The sequence below is a fragment of the Schistocerca nitens genome, chromosome 11, assembly GCF_023898315.1.
Source record: "Schistocerca nitens isolate TAMUIC-IGC-003100 chromosome 11, iqSchNite1.1, whole genome shotgun sequence".
Lineage (NCBI taxonomy): Eukaryota > Metazoa > Arthropoda > Insecta > Orthoptera > Acrididae > Schistocerca > Schistocerca nitens.
The window spans coordinates 57,542,634-57,560,566 of record NC_064624.1 but is presented as its reverse complement, the minus strand read 5'-3'; the positions used below and the strand labels follow the sequence as shown (position 1 = coordinate 57,560,566).

The 17,933-nt window shown below is 44.1% G+C and overlaps 1 protein-coding gene across 1 annotated transcript in view; it reads left to right on the top strand.

Annotated features, from left to right (window-relative positions):
* Positions 1 to 17,933, top strand: part of LOC126213269 (glycine--tRNA ligase) — a 142,636-nt gene that overhangs the window by 2,410 nt on the left and 122,293 nt on the right. Inside the window, exon 2 of the mRNA XM_049940933.1 lies at positions 12,999 to 13,218. Within this exon, the coding sequence (XP_049796890.1) occupies positions 12,999 to 13,218 (220 nt within the window). The remainder of the gene's footprint in view (positions 1 to 12,998; positions 13,219 to 17,933) is intronic.

Sequence of the window (17,933 nt, the reverse complement as noted above, 5' to 3'; positions counted from 1 at the left end):
GGTGGCAGACAAACTGAAAGGTGGCTTCTTACAGCTCTTTAGAATCTGTAATAACTTGTAGTCAAATAGCAATGCAAATCAGAATACATTGGCAATCTGGGATAAATGATATGCATCTGATGACAACACAGTATTTTAATAACTTTAAAGCTACAGGCGTTAGTATTTCACAGTGAATAAACATTTATACAATGAACCTCTGAATTAGCAACTTTTAATCACTTCACAGACAGTATCGGAAATACGGAAGCGTCCGATCCTGCCCGTCTGCTTTGACCCATGACGTCACAAATATGGCGGAAACAAAAACAAAAACACACACTTTCCACAAGAAGCCTAATGACACTAACGGGACAAGCGCGGGAAATGGGGTGTTTTGGGTGGGGGGCAAACTAAATATAAACAAATTTAGACGCCTTGCGTAGCTACAACGTGTAAGTGAAGACTGCCATGCATGAATACCCACCCACCTCCCCAGGGGTCGTAACCCCTGCAACCCATAGAAGATAAAGATGCTTCAGTAGCCGATTAGTGTTTTTTGTCTTTTTAAAAAAAAAATCTCACGGGATAGAATGAACAGATCAGAAGATAAATATAATAAACTAAAACAGAAATTGGAGGAAACAGACAATTAAAATAAGTAAAGAAAGATAAATATAATAAACTAAAACAGAAATTGGAGGAAACAGATAATTAAAGTAAGTAACAAGTGTTTTTAAATTAAAAAAAAAAAGTCTCACGAGATAGAACGAACAGATCAGAAAAGTAAATAAAATAAGATAAAACAGAACTGGAGACAGCCACACTCAAACCAAACTCCACACCGTCATGACGTCACACACAACACCCTTACGTCACGGGTCAAAGCCAACGCGTGGGATCGGACGCTTCTGTCGACCCACAGTATCTCGGGTGATAGCATTGCACTATAGCTATCATCCCTGAAAGCTACCCACATATCTTTATCTATCTTGTTTATTGATTTACAACATCTTTTGTATCTTTTTCATTATGCAAATATTTGTCAGAAAATTGTATTTCCCACAATAACACAAGCATGAAACTTTCACTTTTTGTCATACTTGTGTATTTATTTAATGAATAGTTACTTTTTTGCCAGTAACTTTAAGTATTAACTACAATTGAGATTACAAAATCAAGATAATTTGAGAAGTGGTCAGTCTCATTTGTTCGCTGACACCACCTTTGTAGTTAAAGAGAACTAATGGACACTTCTGACAGGCAGGCCTAAATGACAACAATTTTTTGTCATTTATCTTGAGCACACTTGCCTGAAAACACTGGCTTATTTATATTTATTGTGAATGATCTGAGTGTGACAGAATGTTTATAACATTTCTTTATTTAAATATTGTTGTAATATGTTAGTTTAGTCCAGAAAGTGGTCAAGATGAGTCAAATGACATCTGTAGGGTGTAAGAATGATGTGGGGCCGGCCTTCAGCCAGTGGAAGGCAAACAGTAGGGGAACACTATGGGAGTCAAGTGGAGACTGGGATTTTGCAAGTGAAAAGCTGAAAGGAGTGAGCCTGGACAATTTTTACATTTGTGCTGGAAGGAGGCATATCTGCCTGTGGTGAAATACATAATTCAAATGCATAGGTGAAAGATCCTGGTGGTGAAAACAGTTGCTATGAGACTTTAACTTTTCAAGACACTTTTCAGTTAGATCTCGAAGGGGCCCCTTACGTGTTCATTCTGGAAGAAGACAGACTGTCTGTAGTATCATGTGGTTCTTGATGGAGTGGTTGGTTGATTTTGGGTGGTGAATAGCCTCTACCATACTTCAATTTTTCAAGGGATTTTCTACTTCAAGAGGTCTGAATGTGCTCCAGTGTAGGACTATAACTTTGAATGCTTGTGTTACGGAACTGAGGATAGATAGTGCATGAGGGGTCAACAGAAGCGTCCGATCCCACACGTCGGCTTTGACCCGTGACGTAAGGGTGTTGTCGTGTGTGACGTCATGACGGCGCGGAGTTTGGTTTGAGTGTGGCTGTCTCCAGTTCTGTTTTATCTTATTTTATTTACTTTTCTGATCTATTCGTTCTATCTCGTGAGATTTTTCTTTTTTAATTTAAAAACACTTGTTACTTACTTTAATTATCTGTTTCCTCCAATTTCTGTTTTAGTTTATTATATTTATCTTTCTGATCTGTTCGTTCTATCCCGTGAGATTTTTTTTTTAAAAAGATGAAAAACACTAATCAGCTACTGAAGCACCTTTATCTTCTATGGCTGTTTTCACTTACACGTTGTAGCTACGCAAGGCATCTAAATTTATTTATATTTAGTTTGCCCCCCACCCAAAACACCCCATTTCCCGCATTTGTCCCGTTAGTGTCATTAGGCTTCTTGTGGAAATTGTGTGTGTTTGTTTATGTTTCCGCCATATTTGTGACGTCATGGGTCAAAGCAGACGGGCGGGATCGGACGCTTCCGTATTTCCGTGCATGAGTTACTGTTGTTTGTATTGCATGTGTCAGTTTATGAATCATCATCAAACTCTGAACTCTTTTGAGCCGATGAATATTTCGTGTATTGTGATCACAAAATTGACTTAGTTTTCATGTATCTTTGTTATTAATTTAGTTTGGAGATTTTGATACCTTCTCATAACACTCTCATTTTAATTTTACTGCATTTGATAAGGGTGTTTTCTGTCTTTATTTTAACTGAATATTATGGGATCACTTTTTTTTTTATTTTGAGATTGTCTTTTCTTGATTAAACATTATTCAGCATAATTCTCAGCCATCTACATTAATTACATGTGTTAGTATAGAACCCTTGATATTAAACTATTCATTTAACTTCCATAGTATCAAATCTTCATCCCTCCAACTTCATTTCATCTTGGAGAGGAGAAATAACTTGTACAAAGCCAAATCTGGTGAGTGCGGAGGTTGAGGAATGACTATCATCTTTCCTACACGGGGCCCACAAATCTTTCACGGGTACGTGTGTGGCAGTCGTGGGGCTACGATCCATTGCAGTATTTTTTTTTTTTTTTTTAATTTCTCATGTTACAGTTTCCTCCCCTTCCCTTCAAGCTCTCTCTTCTCATCCTCTGTTGACCCTGGCTATTCTGATATGGCTGTTCTTTAGATCCCGAATTGGATTGCTGACTTTGCTTTCTTGTATCATATAGTTTTGAAGAAAGAAAAAAGTGAATCAAATCCAAAACAGTGTCTTGATTTTAATTTGCTGAAAAGGTGACATTAATTTGCTAAAAAGTAGCAAATTAGTTTCACCTTTTCAGCAAATTAAAATCTAGACATTGATTTGGATTTGATTCACTTTTTTTTCTTCAGAACTATGACAACGGTGTGGATCATTCGGGGAAGCACATCTCAGATGGCACTCTGTTCACGGCCTACGGCAGCTGTCCGTGTGTCCTCTGAACACGGACAACTACACCCGCCAGAAAGCAGACACGGTAAGCAGTCACGTATCCTCGTGTTGACCACAGCCCTCTGATGACACGTGGCTCACACGGGTGGTGCCACACTTCTTAACTCCCTGAAAAAGCAAAAAAGTAGATGCTTGTTTTGTGTCCTTCAGAGGCACCGGGGCCTCGAGCGACGACTGTCGAACCGGGCGAACGTCACAGTGTCCGAATGGCGCTAGTGTGGAGAACCCTCAATTGGAATACTAGGCTTGTGGAAATGACCTGCAAGTTAAAAGAATCGAACTTACACCAGATAATGACTGTGTATAACTGTCTTTCTTAGTGGCTTTGAGAAGAGAATTTAATGCGCAATTTTGTAATCCCTCAGCTTTCCCACCCACCGCCACACCTCGAGACCGGAGATGAACTGGGAAACAAAGAATCAAATGCTTTAGCTAATATTTAATTTGTCTGTGACAGATGGTGGTTCCTTCAGAATGAGAACTGTGTTTCTTGTGGAGAATATTGAAGATAATTTCAGCGATGTGGCTACCCTGGTAAAAATACAAATTGGATCCTTATGAAGTGAAGTGTTGACTGCTGTGAGGCTGTAACAAAGAAGGAGATATCACTCTCAGTATTGCCCCACACACAAACTATTAGGGATGATCTAAAAGTTTTCATTTGAGGGTATTTGTGCAGCGTATATGCAGTGTGGTGTGACCGCTCTGCGGGTATTTAAGCACTGACACATAGGTGAGGGATTTGTGTGGCATTCGCGTCTTTCCGACGGGTGTGTGGTAAATGTGGAAATGTGAAGTATGTCGACATTATTACCAAATGCACCCGAAAGGGACCGACGTGATGTTATTCTCTTCTCAGCTGCCGAATGTCAAACATTGTTAGACATCTGTCAGAGAACGAACAAAGTTTTTGGGGCAACACGTCTGACGCATACTTCCATTGTGGAACGGTGCGCCAAGTTCGTGCCGGTCACAAATGCCGGTCAGTCCGGGAGGCCGGCTCCGTCCATTTTGGGAGAAACCCGAGCATTCGCCCTACATCTCTCCCCGTGCGATTATCACGTTTTCGGTTCCTCAGAAAAAGGCCTCGAATGGTCGACGATTTCTGTCAGATGAGGACGTGCGGCAGGCAGTTACGCCTTCTTTGTGCAGCAGAACGTGGTGTTTTACCAAACAGGATTCTTCAACCTGATTGCCTCAGTGCCCACAGTGATTTTGCACGTTTGCCTTACCGATTCTCGACTGCGTGGCATCGGAACGGAAACTTTTCAATTGCTCTTTATGTTAATTCTCAGAGAAAACTTCGAACATCATTTTTTAGGGTGCACGGAGAGAGGACGAAAGGGAAGCAGAGTTAACAGAAGGGCCTTTATATTGCATTTGAAGGACACATCTTGCTGGAAAAAATAAAAGTTGGGCTATGTAGGTGCGACATTCTGCCTTACTTCCCACGTGCCGAGATGTGCTTCCGAGGTTTACATTTTGCTCAAATATTGTCCCACATCCTCACAGTGGTGGCTGTCGTAAACAATCTTCTCCGTACAGACAGAGTGCACAGTCGTCCTCCTCAGCCACACACCAACAAGCTTGCTCAGTTTTTGAAAAGGATTGCGCGCCGTGCTTTGAAACAAAAGCAAATCTGAATGGTTTCATCTAATGGATGTGACTACAGATTTGACAAACAGTTTCAACTAGCATCTCCACTGTTCAAAGTCCTGAGGAACATCTCGAATTGGTGAACTGTTTGAGGGAGTATTCCTTTGAATACCACACGTACTGTGTCATTGGATACCCCTCCACCGATGCAGCTGTAGCCCTTCGTTCTTTGATGTCGCTAGTTTACGAGGTCGTCCTCTGGACATCGTGCTCCTGTGTTTTAATTGATCCACGAGCAAATAACAAACAGGAAGGCAGGAGTAGGTACATTGGGTCGTAGTGCAGTCCAATATTCTATTTCCTGGATGTAAAGCCTAACAAAGCCCACAATGAATTAAAGCTGCCTAAGGAAAATTGGAAAGAGAAGGAAAAAGGAATGATGTAGATCAGAAATATCTCCGTGACGATGTTCGACCTCGTATCTTCCCCTACGGAAGATCTACCTGCAGATACATTAAGTGAAAACTGACCTGTGACAAAATATTACCACAAAGGTATGTGACAAACTAACTAAAAACCACGTCGAGGTGAAATATTGAACAAAGAACTGTGAAAATATGTGGAAAAATATTAACGAACCGATCCTCAATTCGAATATCGGTGCGGTGTCGAATGACTTCGTTACTGTAGTGATACCAGCTGGTGAGAGCCTATACGTAATAAAGTTAAAAGCAACTCCTTACTGAAAACAGTTACTTTAGTGCAGACATTACCTCACATTATTGTCAAACACCTATCAGGAATTAGTGTAGGAAAAAATGTGCTACGATAAAATTAGCTTCGGATAAAAATATAAACATTATAGACTTGTGTATCAAATATCCAATTGCAAAAATACTAGGTAGGTAGCTCTCGCTAGCTGGATATAATGTGCACTACGTAATACTGAACGTAACTCGAACATTGATAGTTTCTTATCTGAAACTTCCTGGCAGATAAAACTGTGTGCCAGCCCGAGGCTTGAACTTCGGAGCTTTGCCATTGGTGGGCAAGTGCTCTACCGATGGAGCTACCTGAACGCGATTCACGACCTGTCCTCACAGCTTTACTTTCGCCAGTATCTCCCTTCCTCGCCTTCCCAACTTTTCAGACGTTCTCCTGTGAAACTTGCAAACTAGTGCTCCTGGAAGAAAGGATATTGTGGAGATGTGGGTTAGCCACAGCCTGGGATATGTTTCCAGAATGAAATTTTCATTCTGCAGTGGAGTGCGTGCTGATATGAAACACAGGAGACTTTCTGTGAAGTTCAAAACGTAGGAGACGAGATACTGGCGGAAGTAAAGCTGTGAGGAGAGATTACGAGTCTCGCTCAGGTAGCCAATTCGGTAGAGCACTTGCCTGCTAGAGACAAAGGTTCTGAGTTCGAGTCTCGGTCTGGCACACAGTGTTAAGCTGCCAGGAAGTTTTGTATCGGTGCACACTCTGTTGCACAGTGAAAATTTCCTCCTGGAGATTCTCAACTACTTCATTGATGCGCATTACAAACTTCAAAACCATCCAAAATATAAAATGTAGTTTCAAAATTTGCTTTGTGTTGTTTCATCTCAGTGAGGAGACTTAATTTCGAGGTAAATAAAATTATTGTTACTGACTATGAAGTGTTGCTGCTAAGGACAGTACATCCACTGGGCCAGTCAAAGACCTTGAGGTAGATGAACTTTAGGATATTGTACAGGTCCTGCTCTTTGATTATTAACAGCAAATTCAGTCAATTTTTATACGTCAATGTAAAATACATCACCTGATGAAAAGAGTAAAGCACCCGGAAGGGATAGCAGAAATGTAATGAAATTTCGTGGTTTGAGAGGGTATGTGATGTTATTTCAGTGATGACAATATTGAGTCAAATTTACAAGAATGGTACGAGCCCACTTCCCAGTAAAACATCGCAATCCCCTCTGGTGTGGATGTACGCACCGATTTTGTCTGGCTGTTGTATCCGCAGTTGAAGAGTACGTATTATGCTTACTTTCTTTTCCACCTTAACTGCCCTGAGAAGCCAAAACATTACGACCACTGACCTCTGTGACTTCAGATGCCGGCCGGAAGTGACCCGGGCTCGTGACGTGGTAACAGAAGTGTGTAAGCAGAGCACACGCAGACGGGGGATTACCCTAGCGAAGATGTGGGCTGGAAATGGGAAAATTAAGCGACTTTCACTAGGGGCAGATTATTATTACACAGTGCCTGTGAACGAGCAAAGCTGGTCAAATGTTCACGTGCCAAAAGAACCCAATGCTGGTGCACACACAGTTGTTTCGGAGCACAAGCTAGGTCGACGGTCGTCTCCACAGACACTGTCGTCCAGGTGAAAGACCTCAAAATGTGCAGTGCGCCACGGACGCGGGCTGGTGGGAGCAGTGTTATGCTATGGGAGACATTTACCTCCGCTTGTGTGGGACCTGTGGTAGTAATTGAAGACACGTCGACATTTGCGAACTGCCGCATCCCTTAATGCTCGATGTCATCCCTGACAGTGACTTCATCTTTCGGCAGTATAATTGTCCGTGCCTCGAAGCCAGATCCGTGCTGCAGTGGTCTGTGTAGTATTATAGTGAACTCACGTCGATGCCTCGGTGATCAAATTCACCCGATGTAAATCCTACGGAACCTGTCTAGGTCACTATCGGGCACCGTCACTGCGTACGCAAATCGCCGGCCTGTTATTTGCACGAATTACACAACTGGTGCGTAGACATCTAATGCCACATTCTTCTCCTCCTCCGTCTGAACGGGCCTCAGAAGGCCCGGCGGTGCCGACTGACCACCACGTCACCCTCTACCGACGGGTGTCACCGGATGCGGATACGGAGGGGCAGTGGTCGGCACGCTGCTCTCCCGGCCGTTATCAGATTTCGTGAGCAGAGATGCTCGGTCGAGTAGTTCCTCGGTCGGCTTCACGGGGACCGAGTGCTTCCGGCTTGCCGACAACGCTCTGCAACCCGAACGGTCACCCGACCGAGTGCCAGGTCAGCCCGACAGTGCTCAACTTAGGTGATCTGGCAGGGACCGGAGCTACCATTACAGCGAGGCTGTTGGCCGTCTGATGGCATGTACCCCTACAAACCTGCCGACGAACTATCGGGTCCCCGGTACCCAGAATCGGTGATCTGTTTCATTCCGAAGACGGACATACGAGCTAATAAGCAGGTGGTCGTAATGTTTATATCGTCAGTGTATAGGGTCATATTCTGGGGTAATTTGACAGGAGCTAAGCTAGTTTTCAGCATACAAAAAAGGCAATTAGAATCATAAAGCATGTAAACCTAGAAACTGCTTAAGCCCCTGTTTGAGTTTAGGTATTCTCCTTTACTGTGTATTTACATTATGGAGACTCATTTTTTTAAAATTAACATAATGGGCAATTAATAGCAGACTGTTTAATGGGCTGACTTGGAGCAGGAGAGTCACCACAGGACATTTTAATTTCTACTGTCTATACTTTTACAAATAAATTCTTAAAACTTTGTCACCATGACCAGGAAGGATTGAGGACTCGCACTTGTCGCAGTGGAAGTTCAAAAACATAGCAAAATACCTTTTTTAACATGTGAAATTTCATCATTTTTTCACTTATTACTGGCTGCATTTGTTGCTATAGGTACACAGGTTTTCATCAGACGTGTTGCCCCATAAACATTGTTCGTTCTCTGACAGATGTCTACCTATGTTTGACATTCGGCAGCTGAGAAGAGAATAACATCACATCAGTTCCTTTTGTATGCATTTGGTAATAATGTCGTCATACTTCACATTTCCACATTTACCACACGCCCGTCGGAAAGACGCAAATGCCACACTAATCCCTCACCTACATATCAGTGCTTAAATAGCCACATAGGGGTCACACTGCACTGCATGTATAACTAACTTCTAGAGTTTCATACACCTGTAACTATGGTTTGTATGCTGTACAAAAGTCGTCAAAGAATCTCTCTTACTTAGGAAGAAAAGTGTACCTATAGCAACAAATGCAGCCAGTAGTAAGTAAAAAAATGATGAAATTTCACATGTAAAAAAAAAAAAAAAGTGTTTTGTTACGTTTTTGAGCTTCCACTGCTATGAGTATGAATCCTGAATCCTTCCTGGTCACCGAGCGAGGTGGCGCAGTGGTTAGACACTGGACTCGCATTCGGGAGGACGACGGTTCAATCCCGCGTCCGGCCATCCCGATTTAGGTTTTCCGTGATTTCCCTAAATCGCTCCAAGCAAATGCCGGGACGGTTCCTTTCAAAGGGCACGGCCGACTTCCTTCCCCGTCCTTCCCTAATCCGATGAGACCGATGACCTCGCTGTCTGGTCTCCTTCCCCAAACCGACCAACCAACCTTCCTGGTCATGCTCTTAAAGTTTTATGAATTTATTTGTAAAAGTATACACAGAGGAAATTAAAATGTCCTGTGGCGCCTCTCCTGTTCCAAGTCAGCCCATTTGACGTCCTACCCCCCTTAAACGGTCACAGTCACTACCATGACATTGTTGTCGTCGTGATTTTCTGTCTGAAGACTTCCACCGTGTCCCGTGGAAGGCTCTTAATTTCCGAATACCTACTGCAGCCTACATCATTTTGAACCCGCTTACTATATTCGTCTCTTTAATGGCATAAATGGTAAAAAAAAAAGGCAGCAAATATCAAATGGAAACAAAAACAACAAAAATGACAAGAAAAGCAACTGAAATGGGAAAAAAGCGTGCAATATGGGAGTAGACGAGTGCATCTACTTTCAGAATGGTAGAGCCCGCACAATCGGGTGTTCTCTGAAACCGGTTAGGTACGGTCGTGCGACTGATGTTTTGCGTACTGAAACATCAGTGCAGCCGGTTGTTTCACTGGTGTGAGACTCCCCTGAAACAGCAGTACTGGCACACTGTGAAGAGTAGACGCAAAGTATGTCGAGAAAGCCTGTGTATCAAGTTTTGAGATGCACCTTTAAATGATGAGAATCGAAATGTACAACAACTCCCTACGTACTGCTTCCGTACGGTTTGTGAGGACGAGGTTAGACTAATTAGAGCGTGCACAGAGGCGTTCGAACAGTCACTCTACCTGCACTTCGCAGGTAAATGGAACGGGAAGAAGCACGGGTGACCGGTGCAGTGGGAAATACCTGCTGCAGTGCAGTTCACATTGATTGTCAGCGTGTGGATGTAGGTGACACGAAGCCTTAGTTAATGCTTTGACAAAATTTGGTTCATAATTAATTTTTTGTTTGTTTTCAGTTCTCGTACACATCGAATCCGTGTGCCACAGTACTGTAGCGTGCTGCTGGTGAAGACGAAACAAAATAGCACAGCCTGTCGATTGTCGTCAGATATAGAAGTAACTTTGAGTGTGCCCCAAGGAAGTGTGTTGGGACCTTCACTTTTCATGTTGTATATTAAGGACCTTACAGGCAATATTAATAGTAACCTCACACTTTTTGCAGATAGTGCAGTTATCTGTAAATATTCAGTCAGGCCTCAATAAGATTTCAAAGTGGTGCAAAGGTTGGCAGCTTGATTTAAATGTTCAAAAATGTAAAATTGTGCACTTGACAAAATGGAAAAAAATGTAGTATCCTATGACTATAATATCAGTGAGTCACCGTCTGAATTGGCAAACTCGTACAAATACCTGTGTGAAACACTTTTTAGGGTTATGAAATGGAGTGATCGCAAAGACTCATTTGTGCGTAAAGCAGGTGGTAGACTTCGGTTTACTGGTAGATCACTGGAGAAGTGCAATCAATCTACTAAAGAGATTGCTTACAAATCAGTTGTGTGACCCATCCAAGAATAGTGCTCAAGTATGTGGGACCAGGTACCAGCTAGGAATAACGTGGGATATTTAACGTATACAGACGACAGGAATTGTCTCAGGTTTGTTTAATCCGTGGGAGAGTGTTGCAGAGGTACTGAAGGGACTGAACTGGAAGATTTTTGACAGACGTAAATTATCCCGAGAAAGTCTACCAACAGAGATTCAAGAACTGACTTTAAATGATGACTCTAGGAATGTACAACACCTTACGTATCACTCACATAGTGATCACGAGGATAAGATTAGAATAACTATGCATGCACAGAGACATTCAAACAATTATTCTTCCCGCGCTCCCTTTGTGAATGGAATGGGAAGAAATCCTAATAACTAATACATTGGGACATACCCTCTGCCATGCATCTCACCGTGGTTTACAGAGTATGGGTGTAGATGTTGTTGTAGATAAAATGGAGTATCGTGTGGTAATTCTTTTTTGGCAGCAGGGTAAATGTTGGAGATGATGTAGGCCAATCCATAAGACTTTTTGTTATCAAGGATATCAGTGTGTACAAAAACTGCAGTAAGTGCATGACAAAATATCTGTAATTGCAAACAGTCAAAAAATTACTTACTTAATTTTATTTTAGGGAGGTGATAGTTAAACCTTTGTCTACCCTCGTACATTGCTATTAGGCCTTGCTCTGTGGATACTGCAGTTGTGAATAGAAGTAAGAGACATGTTCAGAAAATACCTGTACTAGATTTTTCTATATTTTTGAAGCAGTGTATTTGAAAAAAATCACAGAGTGTTGTTGATACACTTATAGGCTATTTTTCCATATAACCACTATCCCGTTCAAAGCATGTGGTGAGCCATGACACGACCTTCTTTATACCCTCCTAGAAGATCTCTCCTGCCTGCTTCTGCCCCCACTTCAGAACATCTTTCTCCACTTTGTCATTGGCTGAAAAATTTAATTTCACTTTCATTTACTTCAGGGAGGTGAAGAGGTGACAATCTGGAGGTGCCAAGTCAGGGGAATGTGGGGGGAGGTTTCAGACATCCCAACCAAGTGAGTCAAACAGCACTTCATTAGGCAGTGCGAGGACTTAAGCTGTCTTGCAACGAGCACACTCCTCTTCTCAGCATTTCCCTCTTTTTGTTTTAAATGCTCCTTTTGAGATTTTTAGGATCTCACATAATTGTTGTGCATTGATGGTCTCATCCTGAGGCAGAAATTTGACCGAAATTGTGCCTTTTGACCACAACTCTGAGGCTAAGATTTTTTGTCTGAAATTGCGGTTTCAAATTTTTTGGCACATGGTGACTGTCTTTTTGTCTCAGGCAAGTAACAAGCCACCCAAGTTTCATATCCAGTCTCAATGGAGCTCAGAAAATGATCTTCCAATTTGACTCACTCGAGAAACTCGTGGGTGCTATTCACCCAGTTTTTCTCGTGCTGCTCTGTCGGCTGTTTCAGGACCAATCTCGTGCACAGATTCCCAGTATTGCTGTGATTCTGCAAGTATCGTGTCCGAGGGAGTTCTGAGGGGTTGTGGAAATTTTGCCCTGTCATTTGGCAGTCTTCACGAACTGTTTCCTCAATTATTTGTGCAAAGTCATTAGTCAAACTTTGAAGTCATTAGTCAAACTTTGAAGTCATTAGTCAAACTTTGAAGTCATTAGTCAAACTTTGAAGTCTTCCACTCTCTTTGTCACAAACATTTGTTGTGTGTCCACTAAACTGCCTAAACCACTTAAACACACTAGCTCTGTTTATAATACCTTCAATGTAAACTGTTTACATTCTGGAAAAAATTAAGTGGTTTTATTCTTTGTAGGAGTAGGAAACAGATCACAGCACGCGGTGAGATTTATTTCTGTCATCTTTCACACATCTGGACATTACGGTGTGAGTTTACATACCAACGTGTACCTGCAATGCTCACTCTGGTCAGGAGACCCCCATCCACCACTCAGTGTTGCCTAGGCTCAAAAAATTGAATAAAAAAAGTCTGCTTTGGTCACAGTACATTTACTTTCTGAACGTGCCTCATATGTGTCATTACAAACAGTTAGTAAGTGGTATGTTTATCACCTCAAGAGATTACAGCAGTGTTATGCATCACACACATTTGAGCTCTGCATTACCGGAAATGTTTCAGGGCGACCTGGTACGCGAGCTGAAGGCTTCGGGCGCTCCAGAACTCGACGTGAAGAAGGCGGTGGCAGAGCTGAAGGCGCGCAAGAAGGTGCTGGAGGACCGCGAGCTGGCACTGTCCGCGCCGGCGGCCGGCGAAGGCGGCGCCACGTTCGACCGCGCGCGCATGGAGGACCTGCTCAAGAGGCGCTTCTTCCTCGACCAGTCGTTTGCCATCTACGGCGGTAAGTCCAGTTTGTGAGCGCTGCGCGAGGTGCGTTAAGAGTGGGAGAGTTTCTTCGGCAGAGATGCGGTGCGGCAAATTTGTGTACGGTCGTGAACTTTTCCGTCTCGGCAGAGAATATCTGTAGCTGCCATAGAGACACTCGGCGAGTGTCAGATTCCGGCAAGTTGTAAACAGACGTAACGAATTGAGCAGCAATAATGCATAAAATGTGAGGTAGAAAATTACACAACAAAAACAATCGTGCCAGTTATTTGACCACAGCTTTATCAATTCTCAAATTATGTCACTTTTGTACAGGACGAGGCAAATGCCGGCGATGACACGGAGGGTTACGGCACGTGCCCAGTGTGATATCCGGCAAGTCGTCACGGATCGATATCTGCTTCACCCGTTCCTCAGAGTTTAAGTGACGCGTGTACCACAACGTGAGCACGGGCATCAGTGATCTAGTCAGTGTGTACATAGTTACAATCTGATCACTGCATACGTAATTACTCTCACACGTCCCGAAGGACAGCCGTGTCTGGAAATTTGTCGGTTTGGAGATACCGAGCCCTAATCCCCTTCAGAGTAGTCCTCTTGTGATGCTCTCGCTTCTCACACTGCTCCTGCCATTGTCGGAAAAACTTCTATAATCCGTCTTTCGGTTGGTGATCGGCCGGGGTGACAGATCCTGCACAACGGCTTCTCACAACTGGAATTGTGTTCCTTTCAGGGGTGCTTTCAGCTCGGGGAAATTGCAAAAAATCACGTAGGGCCACTTTTCTGGGGGGTGGGGGGAGGGAGTGTCACTAGCCAAAGAAATGTTTTATTAAGCAAGTGAGGTGTGATTCGTAAGTCCAGAATGGGCAGGAGCGAATATTGATACCAGAATGGGAAACCGTTTGCAAGATTGGACAGCCTTTTGCGGACAGTCCCCTTAGCAACTCTGGGATAAAGGACTGGTAGAACTGCTTAAGAGATGTCTGCACACCAGTGGACAGCGAACCGTGTTCGGCTGGACCCCGAGTGACCAGAAATACGCTACTGGCCATTAAAATTGCCTACACCACAAAGATTACATGCTACAGACGTGAAATTTAACAGACAGGAAGAAGATGCTGTGATATGCAAATGATTAGCTTTTCAGAGCATTCACACAAGGTTGGCGCCCGTGGCGACACCTACAACGTGCTGACATGACAAAAGTTTCCAACTGATTTCTCATACAAAAACAGCAGTTGACCGGCTTTGCCCAGTGAAACTTGTTGTGATGCCTCGTGTAAGGAGGGGAAATGCGTACCGTCACGTTTCCGACTTTGATAAATGTCGGATTGTAGCCTATCGCGATTGCGGTTTATCGTATCGCAACATTGCTGCTCACGTCGGTCGAGATCCAGTGACTTTTAGCAGAATATGGAATCGGTGGGTTTAGGAGGGTAATACGGAATGCCGTGCTGGATCCCAACGGCCTCGTATCACTAGCAGTCGAGATGTCAGGCATCTTATCCGCATGGCTGTAACGGATAGTGCAGCCATGTCTCGATCCCTGAGTCAACAGATGGGGACGTTTGCAAGGCAACAACCATCTGCACGAACAGTTGGACAACAGTCTATCAGCACAGAGACGATGGCTGCGGTTACCCTTGACGCCGCATCACGGGCAGGAGCGCCTGCGGTAGTGTACTCGACGACGAACCTGGGTCCATGAATGGCAAAACGTCATTTTTTCAGATGAATCCAGGTTCTGTTTACAGGATCATGATGGTCACATCCGTGTTCGGCGACATTGCGGTGAACTCACGTTGGAAGCGCGTATTCGTCATCGCTATACTGGCATATCACCCGGCGTGATGGTAGTGGGTGCCATCGGTTATGCGTCTCGGTCACCTCTCGTTCGCATTGACGGCACTTTGAACAGTGTACGTTACATTTAAGATTTGTTAAGACTCGTGGCTCTACCCTTCATTCGATCCCTGCGAAACCCTGCATTTCAGCAGGATAATGCACGACCGCATGTTGCAGGTCCTCTACTGGCCTTCCTGGATACAGAAAATGTTTGACTGCTGCCCTGGCCAGCACATTCTCCAGATCTCTCACCAATTGAAAAAGTTTGGTCAATGGTGGCCGAGCAACTGGCTCGTCACAATACGCGAGTCACTACTCTCGGTGAACTGCGGTATCGTGTCGAAGCTGCACGGGCAGCTGTACCTGTACACGCTATCCGAGCTCTGACTCAATGCCCAGACCTGTAGAGGCCCTTCTTGCGACCAGAGATGGCTGTTCTGGGTACTGATTTCTCGGGATCTGTGCACCCAAATTGCGTGAAAATGTAATCACATGTCAGTTCTAGTATAATATATTAGTCCATTGACTACCCGTTTATGGTCTGCATTTCTTCTCGGTGTAGCAATTTTAATGGCCAGTAGTGTAACAGTGCCATCGAGTGAGTGCGGATGTCGGGCTGGTAAACGTCAGATCGGTGCCTTCCATTTTGACTGACAATTTGTTTGCGAGGCTAGGGTCTCCAGAATTTATACCGAAACCGCCGACAGTGGCTCGGAAGTGACACTGTCTGGGAATCGCACACCGTGTGCCGGACAGTGCGAACAGTAACGTCGACTTACCGAGCGTCACGACCGCGGGCAGTGAAACCTCACTTTATAGGTACGACCTGGGAACTGAGACACAAAGTAGAAGCACCAGACGGCAAAAAACGTGCTTCAAGTCCGTAGCGCTATCGAAGTAACGTCGGCCGTTCTCTCCAGCCACGGTGGGTTGGGAAGTCGAGAGTATTCACCACGAGGCCGAACTGTCGGAGAGGAATCCTACTGGCACGCTCTCTGCTGACTTCCTGGTGCCGTGTGCTGCAAATGACCGGATGTGTGGGCAGCAGAAACTTGCCAGCACCATTACAGTAACACACCTACCCTTTCTGCATGTGCGATTAATACTTCGTTCGCTTAACGTAACGTTTGCGTGATTAGTCACATTACCTGCTCCCACGCCCATCTGGCCCTCTTGTGTTTTTTTACAATTTCCTGAGCTGAAAATGCCCCTGAAGGAAGCACAGTTTGAGTCGGAAGAAGACATCGTGCAGAATCTCTCACCCTGGCCGATCACCTGACCGAAAGACACATTACAGAAGTTCTTCTGACAATGGCGGGAGCAGTGGGAGAAGTGTGGGCATTACGGAGATGACTACTTTGAAAGGTATTGAGGGTTCTGTAGCTCCAAATAAAGAAATGTCCAGACGTGTCTGTCTGAGGAGACATCTCGTTGTTAGCTCGGTTCAATCCCGCGTCCGGCCATCCTAATTTAGGTTTTCCGTGATTTCCCTAAATCACTCCAGGCAAATGCCGGGATGGTTCCTGTGAAAGGGCACGGCCGACTTCCTTCCCCGTCCTTCCCTAATCCGATGAGACCGATGACCACGCTGTCTGGTCTCCTTCCCCAAACCGACCGACCAACCAACCGTTGTTAGCTGCCGAAGCTGTGGTGTCGAAGGTGAGTGACCGTAGGAGTAGGAATGGCAGCTAGCTCTAAATGTAGAAAAATGTAAGTGAATGTGGATGAGTTGGGGAAAAAAAAGTCTGTAATGTTCAGATACAGTATTAGTAGTGTCCTTAGTGACACAGTCACACCATTTAATCTGGGCGTAACATTGCAAAGTGATACGAAATGGAATTAGCGACTGAGGACAGTGGTAGGGAAGGCCAGTGGTCGACTTTGGTGTATTGGGAGAATTTTAGGAAAGAGTGGTGCACCTGTAAAGGAGACCGTATATAGGAGACTGGTACGACCTATTCTCGAGTACTGCTCTATTGCTCGGGACCGGTACCAGGTCAGATCGAAGGGAGACGTCGAAGCAATTCGGAGGTAGGCCGGTAGAGCTGTTACCGGTAGGTTCTGACGACACGTAAGTGTTACAGAGATGCTTTGGGAACTCGAATGGGAATCCCTGGAGGGAAGGTGGCATTCGTTTTGAGGAACACTATTCAGAAAATTTAGAGAACCGGCATTTGAAGCTGACTGTCAAACAATTCTACTGCTGTCAACATACATTGCGTGTAAGGACTAAGACGACAATATACGAGAAATTAGGGCACGTACAGAGCCGTATAAATAGCCATTTTTTCCTTTTTGCGAGTGAACAGGAAAGGAAATAACTAGTAACAGTACAGGGTACGTTCCGCCATGTGCCGTAAGGGGATTGCACGGTGTCTGTGTTGTTTTAGATGTTGATGTGAAGGTAATTACATTAATTATGTATGCAGTGATCAAAAATCTTGCACACCTTAGTGATCAGATTGTTGATTCTTGTGCTCGCCTTCTGGTACGTGTCTTGCTTAAACTCTGAGGAACGGGTGAAGCGGATAATGACACCTTGTTACGTGCCGGACAGCATGTTGAACACGTGCCATTATCCTTTGTGTCGTCACCAGCATTTGCATCTCCTGTACAAAAGTGATATAACTGGAAAATGGATAAAGCTGTGTTCAAATGACCGATGCCATTGTTTTTATTGTCTGCTTCTCTACTTTTGTGATATGTTTTTCAGTTTAAAAGTTAAGAATGGTACCGAAGATAGCTTCCAGAATGGCTGCCGTGTTGGCAAAAGAGCGTCACAGATCTTCTCCTTCTCCCATCTCAATTAGCTGATTCTAAATTTCTGTTTATCCACCTGTTTTTCCTTTTTCCTCTGAGAGCTATTCATAGATTAACCTCCAACTG